The sequence below is a fragment of the Mobula birostris genome, chromosome 14 (assembly GCF_030028105.1).
Source record: "Mobula birostris isolate sMobBir1 chromosome 14, sMobBir1.hap1, whole genome shotgun sequence".
In the NCBI taxonomy this organism is placed as follows: Eukaryota; Metazoa; Chordata; class Chondrichthyes; order Myliobatiformes; family Myliobatidae; genus Mobula; species Mobula birostris.
The window spans coordinates 11,757,630-11,767,478 of NC_092383.1; the positions used below are offsets into that span (position 1 = coordinate 11,757,630).

General features: G+C 43.1%; 1 protein-coding gene across 1 annotated transcript in view; it reads right to left on the bottom strand.

Annotated features, from left to right (window-relative positions):
• LOC140209702 (repulsive guidance molecule A-like) overlaps window positions 1–9,209 on the bottom strand; it is a 68,062-nt gene extending 58,853 nt beyond the window's left edge. The window contains exon 1 of the mRNA XM_072278107.1: window positions 8,950–9,209. Coding sequence (XP_072134208.1) covers window positions 8,950–8,963 — 14 coding nt within the window. The 5' untranslated portion in view covers window positions 8,964–9,209. The remainder of the gene's footprint in view (window positions 1–8,949) is intronic.
• Between the last annotated feature and the right edge of the window lie 640 nt (window positions 9,210–9,849).

Here is a 9,849-nt window from a genome sequence, read left to right on the forward strand (position 1 = left end):
CTGTCGTGCTTTCTTCACAATAGTGTTTATATGGTGGGTCCAGGACAAGTTTCCATACCAGGCTGTGGTGCCGCTAGGGAGACGTGCACAAACACAGGCAAATGGGAGTGGCTTTTATGGGATCTATCCTGTAACTCTATGGGTCCTCACGTCTGTCCTCCTTTCACAGAGATCAGGGCAAAACTAAACCTTGGCTCGACTACTTGCCTTGACAATTTGCTTATTGAGATACAGCACAGAGTAGGCCCTTCTGTCCCTTTGAGCCGTGCTGCCCAGCAACCCCCAATTTAACCCTAGCCTAATCATGAGACAATTTACAATGACCAAATAACCTACCAACCGGTATGTCTTTGGACTGTGGGAGGAACCTGGAGCACCTGGAGGAATCCCACGAGCTCATGGATTATGATGTTGACACTTTGTGTTCATTTGCATTAGAATACAACTACAGATTGAACATAGAAACATAGAAACATAGAAAATAGGTGCAGGACTAGGCCATTCGGCCCTTCGAGCCTGCACCGCCATTCAGTATGATCATGACTGATCATCCAACTCAGAACCCTGTACCAGCCTTCCCTCCATACCCCCTGATCCCTTTAGCCACAAGGGCCATATCTAACTCCCTCTAAAATATAGCCAACAAACTGACCTCAACTGTTTCCTGTGGCAGAGAATGAATTATTTCCATTTGGCGAGCTCACAGCTCACAGGGCCAGATTTAAGTGGCTGTGCACAATCATGGGTCTACTTGTCGGAAGAGAAAATATCACCATTCAGCTATGCCTTTCACGATCTCACACTATCTCAATGGCCCTTCTAGACAATGAGGAAAATACATTGGTGTGGGAATTCCTTTAAGTCAGGGTTTCTTAACCATTTTTATGCCATGGACGCCTTTGGTAGTCTGGTGAAGCCTTCTCAGAATAACATATTTCAATATATCGAGTAAAGTACATAGGATTACCAAATAAACCAATTATATTCAAATACAGCGATGAAAATATTAAATTTGGAATATAATAATATATGTACTTCTTTAGTAAAACATTAAATAGGTCCCATAATTTCAAGTTAGTGATGAGCATGCCGTAAACAATACTTTGAAAATTTTGTAACAACTGTAATGTGATACGAAAATATTTGTGATTTAGATTGGTGACAAAGTCATAGGTACTACTAGTGCTACTATGGTTTGTTGCCTGCATTCATAATTGAAGGAAATGCTAAATTTCTGTTAGAGGTTAGTGAAAACAAAAATTTATTTTTTTTCCCCCGATCCAAGTTCACGGACCCCCTGGAATCTATCCACAGGCCTCTGAGGGGTTGGACCCCAGGTTAAGAACATTTGCTTTAAGTGGAGAGTCACAACAAAGGGTTTATGACTAAGCTTTGACTTGGCAACGGCGATTATGTTCTTCCTCTCCGTGCCTTGTGGCGCATCATGCAGAAACCTTGCTGTTTCTTCAGCATTTTGTCTGCTTTTTTTTGACGAGGCAGAGTTGCCAGCTCGACACTCAATCCAGCACGGATGGAAAGCACGCAAGGAACCGGCTGGATTTGAACCCGGGACCAGTCCAGTGCTGATGCCACAACACCACTAGCCCGTAACAACAGAGATAGAAAACTTTAAATTAAATGTTTATCTGATATTCAATGCTTTAAGTTACCCTGTTTATTTTTTGCCGATGAGCACCTCATAGCTTAAGTCTAGTTATTGTGCTCGGTGTCACTGAACCAGACAAAAAATGCAAACCACAATATTTTCCCAAATGCAACAGTGATGGAGACATCAAATTATATACATGTTGCATATTTTTATGATAATCGGAAACAGACAGCCAGCTGTATTACTTTGCCAGTTCCTCACAGTCAAGGATTTGGTATCCCACCGCTCCACTCAAAGTTCATTCAATAAACACAAAAGAAAACTAGTTCCATCATGGGTACTAGCCTCCCCAGCAACCAGAACACCTCCAAAAGGTGATGCCTCAAAAAGGCAGCATCCATCGTTAAGGATTCCATCACCCAGGACATGCCCTCTTCTCATTGCTATCATCAAGGAGGAGATACAGGAGCCTGAAGACACACATTCAACATTTTAGAAACAGCTCTTCCCCTCTGCCATCAGACTTCTGAATGGATAATGAACCCACGAACACCACCTCAGCATTTTTCCCTCTTTTTTGCACTACATAATTAATTTATTTTAAAAATATATACTTATTGTAATTTATAGTTTTTGTTATTCTGTATTGCAATGTACTGCAGCTGCAGAACAACACATTTCATGACATATGCCAGTGATATTGAACAGACAGGAATTAGCCATTCAGCCAGTTGACCTTGTGTGAGCACTTGGAAGATCATAAGACCATAGGACACAGAATTAGGCCATTCCACACATTGAGTCTGCTCCCACTAGTCCATCATGGCTGATTTATTATCCCTCTCAACCCCATTCTCCTATCTTCTCCCTGTAACCTTTGATGCCCATACTAATCAAGAATCTATCAAGCTTTACTTTAAATATACCCAGTGACTTGGCCTCCACAGTTGTTTGAGGCAATGAATTCACCAGCTTCTAACTAAAGAAATTCCTCCTCCAAATGAAAGAGCTCTATTAGCCCAGTTCCTTGTCTTTCTCTTCGCTCCACAGCAGCTTTCCCTATTGTATGTGTTCTCACCACTTACCCAGCCTGTGTGTTTTTGAACAAAGCAGTGGTGCTTGAAATAACTTGTTCTTTTAACAATTATCTTCAATTTACTATTAAAAACATAGATGAAATATTGAAACACAAGTGCAAAGTAAATCCTATGGTCCTTCCGCCAATTTGGATAACCTTAATGCAAAGAACCAAGATGACAGTCTCAAACTTTCTCTCTCCATAAGACACTTTGCTGTACGAACAGACAAATATGCTGGGAGGGGTTTCATGCAGAGAAGTTGGGGTGGTGACAAGCTGCCAAGGCATGGGCAAGACGAAGAACAATGAGAAGTTTTTGAAAGAAGAAAGACTGGTGGCGACACGGCAGCGTGGCGGTTAGCACAATTGCTTTACAGCGCAAGCGATCACTTATAAGAGTTCGATTCCCACACAATCTGTAAGGAGTTTGTATGTTCGCCCTGTGATCTGTGGGGTTCCTCTGGATGTTTTTATTTCCTCCCACATTCCAAAGACCTATGGTTAGGGTTAGGATTCTGGGCATGCTATGTTGGCACTGGAAGTGTGCCGATGCCTTTGGGCTTCCCCCAGTACAACCTTTGGACAGATTGTGTTGTTTCCTGATGCAAAATTCACTGTAAATTTTGATATTTCAATATATGTGTGACAAATAAAGCTCATTTAAAAAAAATCTTTTGGCAGTTAGCTTCAAAGATGGAATTATAGAATCATAGAGCATTCATAGTAGCGGAGAAGGTAATTCAGCCCATCGCCTGCATGCTAATTGTAAAGGCGCTGACTAGTTCCATCGCTCAGCACTTAGTCAATAGGCCTGAAATTACACCTCCTATTACATTTGAAATGTGCTAAAGGTTTATTGCCTCTACCAGCCTCTCAGACAGTGAATTCCAGACTTCCACCACCATCTGGGTGAAAATCTCTTTCCCTCTCACCTTGCTAATCGATATTTCAAATTCACGCCTCTTGGTTTCTGCCCCATTTGCTAAGCAAATAACAATCCATCTTATTTTCTCCGTTAAGGAACCTCATAATTTTACACACCTCAGGAAGTCTCCCTCAGCCCCCCTGTGTTCCAAAGCACATAACCCCAGCCTGCTGCTATAATTTTCCTGTCCACAGGGAAAAAGTTATATTCTGGTTGTGAATGTCGTGCCTTCCAATGGGATGTATGCCAGTAACATGGGCAACAGCTGATCTCCGAGTTGCACAAGGCTTATTGGGGACAGCAACATGTTTAATTTGGAGTTTGGCTGGAATGGAACAGAGATCATAGAAGTACAGGGCTTGCAGCATAGAAACTGACTATTTGGCCCATCCAGTATCTGTTAGTTGAGATCAGTCTCATTATCTACCTTATATTATCTAAACCAGTCAGCATGTCATACAACATAGACCATGAAAGTACAGGCCTTTTGGCTCACAATGTAGTGCTAACTTTTTAACCTACTCTAACAGCAATCTAACCCTTCACACCTCACCACTGCATAGCCCACCATTTTTCTTTCATCCATATTCCTATCTAAAGTCTCCAAAATGTCCCTGAAGTCCCTAATACCACCACCCCTGGCAGACAATTCCACACACCCACCACTCTCTGTGTAACAAACTTATTCCTAGCATCTCCTCTGTACTTTCTTCCAATTACCTTAAAGTTATGCACCTTCGCATTAACCATTTCCATCCTAGGAGAAAGTCTCTGGCTGTCCACTTCATCCATGTCCCTTATTATCTTATACACTTTATCAAGTCGCCCCTTGTTGTCCTTTTTCATTGTCTTTCTATCATTTTCTTCCTTGCTCGTTGTCCTTCAGCTACCTTTACACCTCATACCCTGGAGAGAAAGGAACACGCCTGTCCTTGCATGTAATGTCAGCTCTGGCGGGCTGGGCGGATGAGATCTACAGTGAGGTCCATGAAACAACAAAGTGACGCAATGCTCTGTGGAGAGCAAAAAGGCAGGACAAGTTACAGAAGACGACATGGTCATCTACTGCAGCCAAGAAAGACCCCAGTTTGTGATGCGTGTTTGTACCACTGGACCTGGACTTCTGAGTCAAGAGAGTGGAACTGCCCCAGTGTAATGGCTTTTCTACTTTAGGAACTCTCCTGCACACGTTTCTTGTCATCGTCGGACACAATGGACAACCACCACTACCACATCTACACAATTTGCCTCACCAGTAGCAGATCCCATTTTACAACTGTTCTTGGGCTAAAAAATGTTGCTCTTGAACCCCCAGCTGGATTTAATGGTAACCATCTTTGACAACTAACAACAATATGAAACAGTTTTCTCAGTAAATCCAGGCATCTGTTGCATTCAAAGCAACACACAAAAAATTACTGGAGGAACTCAACAGGTCAGGTAGCATCAATGGAAAAGAGCAAACAGTTGTCCTCTTGTGGTGAGACCCTTCTTCAGGACTGAGAAGGGGGAAGGTGTCTAAATAAAAGGGTGGGAGTAGGGGAAAGAGGCTAACTGGAAGGTGATAGGTGAAACCAGGTGGATGGGAAAAGTCAAGGGCTAGAGAAGAAAGAATCTGGTAGGAGAGGAGAGTGGACAGTAGGAGAAGGGAAAGGAGGAGTGGACACAGGGGGAATAATAGGCTGGTGAGAAGAAGTGAAAAGTCAAAGTGGGGAATGGAGGAGGGGAGGGGAATTTGTTCACTGGAAGCGGAAATCGATATTCATGCCATCAGGTTGGATGGTACCCAGACAGAATATAATGTGTTACTCCTCCACCCTGAGGGTGGCCTCATCTTGGCACAAAAGATTGACATGTTGGAACGGGAATGGGAATTGGATTCCTACCCAATATGTCTTACTCCAGTTACTGAAGAGCCATATGTTTCTTACCTGACAATGCAAATATTTAGGGGAGCCTATTCTGTTCCTTTCTGGCGCAGGAGAGGTTAAGTTGAATGAGAAGCCGAGAAAGATATTGAAATAAATATTGATCTATGAAACAACAAAGACTTGCATTTATGTAACACCTTTCCAAAGCTCAAGAGGAAGCCATGGATCAACATGACAGAACGGGAATAAGAATGGGAATGGGAATTAAAATATTTGACCACCGGGAAGTCTGGCTTGTGATGGATGGTGTGAAGGTGCTCTTGCATCCATTTCAACCTTTCTGATAGGATATTGGAGAACGGTAAAGATAAATACACTGTCAATATTGGTCTGAAACTGTTGGAATGCACGTTTAAGTGTGTGGTACATATCGGCATAATCATTCAATAATAAGCAATTATGATTTATATAATTTTCAGATCACATTTTAATGATCCCATTTCCCTCTGAGTGTATATCCAATTTAGAAAATCTGTTTAAAATGTCAGCCAATTTATAAAATTATACATTTCACTACAAGCAGCCAAAAGCTAAATGACAAAGTCTGAAGTTTGTCTCAGAATGTTTCAGCCTGCTCATTTCCCTCAATTCCATATTTTAAGCATTGCTAATTTTGTTCGTTCACAATCTACATGATTAATTTTAAAATATTTGAGTAATTGCTCTCAACCAGCAACAAAATGTGCAATTTATCCTTGAGTCACTCAAAACACAATGCCCAGTGAAATCAAGCAAACTGCAGCAGTAAAGCAAGTATGTAAGAGGAAGCTTGAAGTGGTCTTTTAGTTTTAAATTGATTTTATCGTGTGTTGGAAACAGCACAGAAAGCTATGATTCAGCATCAGCTGTTGTGTGGGCAAAGCAAACAAAGGATGTTAGCATGACAAGAAGAAAGCTCATGGACCCAATTTAGGGTCCCATTTTAAAACCATGGGTGCAGGCAGTTGAAGTCCACTGGATGTTACCAACATTATTTCAATGAAATTTACAAGGTTCCACAGGTTAGACACAGGAAGGATGTTTCTCTGACCAATGCTGCATGACCAGGGATCATAATCTCAGAACAAGATATACAAGCAGAATTAGGCCATTCAGCCCATTGAGTCTGCTCTGCCATTCCATCTGTTGGATTTATTATTCCTCTCAACCCCATTCTCCTGAATCCTCACCATAACCTTTGACACCCTTCCTAATTAAGAACCTATCAATCCATTCCACAGATTCACCACCTTTGGGCTAAAGAAATTCCTTCTCCCAAAGAAGGAGCTTGACTAGCCTAGTCCCACCTCTTTTGCTTCACTCTACAGCAGTTTCTTTACAACTGTGTTGCCGCTGCCTCCTGAACTCTTTATTGAATTTGAATAATTGGCAGTTTCACACAAAAGACAACTCCTCCCTTGGAGGGTCAGACACCCTGAGCCAATAGGCTTGTCCTGGACTTATTTCAAAATTTACTGGCGTAATTTACATATTACTATTTAACGATTTATGGTTTTATTACTATTTATTATTTATGGTGCAATGGTAATGAAAACCAGTTTCCCCCGGGATCAATAAAGTATGACTATGACTATAAGATAGCTTGCAAAAATCAGCTATTGAGGCAATGTAAGACAACATGACATAGGAGGAGAATTAGGCCATTCAGCCCATCGAGTCTGCACTGCCATTCCATCATGGCTGATTTATTATCCCTCTCAACCCCATTCACCTGCTTTCTCCCGGTAACCTTTGCTGCCCTTACTAATCAAAAACCTATCAACCTCTGCTTCAAATATACCCTATGAACTGGCCTTCACAGCCACCTGTGGAGGATAAGGAATAGGCCATTCAGAGCTGATAGGGAACGTATTTCTTCACTTACGGTAAATTGTCTGCTCTGAGGGGCTGTGCTTATTCCTGCGTTGAGAAGGTCCCTGGACAGGAAGGCAATCTGGAGACATGGGGTATGACAGGTGAAGGATCAGTCATGATGAATGGCCAAGCAGCTTTAGGGGACCAAACTTCCCTCTCCCGATGTAGATAATGTCACGGAGAGTCCAAGCCCCTCTAAGAGGACCGCAACCATGCTGCAGCGTTTCGAGGCTTGAGTTCCTCAGAGAGCTATGTTGGCTGGAGTCAGGGCTTTGCGCTTTGGCTCTTGGTAGGGTCAACCATGCCAAATAGGTCAAAGGACAGAGGAAGAGTGGTCCACCAGTCGTGCGGGCCCGGGGTTCAGATCAGGGCCAACCTGACTTGGTCAAACACAACTGTTACAGAAACAGCAATGAAGAATCCTTCTATATCCGAGTGCGACGGTTTTCCTGACTCTCCACCCATGACTGACAGTAAACAGTAAACCGGGAAGGAAGCTACTGACACGACGAACGCCAGTAGAGACGGAGGATCCTTTATTGCTGCCCTAAACGCCAGCGGAGTAACGGGCGAAAGAGTCGTCCAAGCCACTCGTTCTTGTCCATCTCCCGTAAGGTGTCGCTGTTCGACTCTGTTCACCCGTGACTGGTTTGCCCACTCTTTTCACACGAAATTTTGATCTAGCCCTGGTTACATTTCTACACTGAGGAAAAAAGAATGGTTGAGGGGGGAATGAGAGAGAGAGACCATCCCGAGAGCCATTTAAATCGGATCACTCCAGCAATTATAAGACATAGGCAGTAATCAAAACATCGCCACCTCTTCAATATTCGACCAACAAAACCACAAATATGCATCCTACTACCAAACACTAACCATATGGATTGCCCTGTTCTGGTGTCGAGAATCGCAGAGCCTCCGGGCCATTTACAAATATCATCTGCGCCAATCTAACATTGATCAAAGTTTAGTGCGTGTGAAATTTACCAAAGTCTCGCTTTAGCGTGTAATTTTATTAATAGGAAGAGTAAAATCCAATGAGAATTAACTTAGTGCTCTGTATGATTACCAGAAAATGTCTGTTATCCAACAATTGTTATTTTTAAACGCAGCGCTTACGCCTTTACCCGCTGGTGCACTTGTTTAAACAAATTCAAATCGTGCGTCTCAATTAAGGTAAGCCAGCATCGAAACGCAGCAACGCCGAGTTACTGCAAAGATCCAACTTCAACGCGGTAGAAAAAGAAAATGCATTTTTTTAAATATAAAAGACTGAATGCCACACACAAAAAAAACACAAATGCACACAGAAGATTAAGCCAGAAACCGCGCAGAAGTCTGGAGATAATTATATACACACACCGAAACTGATTGACAGTCCCAACGAAAATCACGCAAAGATATCGAAATCTTTCTTGTCTGAGACAGCACACGGCGATTAGAGCAGTTTGCGTCTTCCTACTATTACACGACAGCACCGCTTAGACAAATTAATTTCGCATCTTGCTTCGGGTGATGTTGAACTTCCAGACCCCTTGTGCCCATTGCTTACCTTGGCTGAGGCATGTAAGTCTGTACCCCGGGTGGGTTAATGACAGCTTCTGGTGCTCTGTGCTCAGACCCTGGGTTGGGAAAAGGAAGCTTGTTTTATGAGATTATCTTTCTTTTGCCCCCTCTTTTTTTTCCTTGCCGTGTGTCTAATCAGAAGGCTCACGCACTCCAGAGCGTTCCTTATCTGGCTAACACGGGGTCCCGGTATTAGTTAGGGTGGGGGGGTTTTTACATACGGCTCGTCATATACAAACAGCGATGAAATGGAGAGAGAGAGAGAGAGAGAGAGAGAGAGAGAGAGAGTGTGTTTCAACAATATCCACGTGTTAAGAGCTTCGTTAAAATGCAGAGAGCGGGAGGGAGGGGGAGTAGAGGGCAGCGCAGTTCCAACACACTCTAGGAATGCGATTCATTTGATCGGAGGCCATAAAATGTGTCACCAACGGAGGAAAGGGGACGTGGGAACAGGGAAAGTCGCAGCTCCACAAACGCGCGCACACACAGACAACAGAGAAACATTTAATTACAATACAGACACACACACACACACACACACACACACACCACACACCCACCCACCCACCCCCCGGAGCGAGACGGACGGAGTGAAGAACATTTGAAACTGTCGGGCCGTGTTCTCGCATCTATTTTGATCGCTCTGCACAATCGGTTAAAAAAATATAAATACAGACGAAAGAAAACTGAAACTTGATAAGGATTTACAAGGGATGGGTAATAAGGCAGGTCATAAATTCTACCATAGGAGTTTGCGCGTGCGGTATGGAAATCATAAAAATCCACGGGTCGACGCCGGCCCTCTTATCGAAGGATCGTATCAGCTAATGAATTCTCAAAATGCAATAAGCACCGATTGCCACGGCTTGTGGTGGTTTGCGCCGCG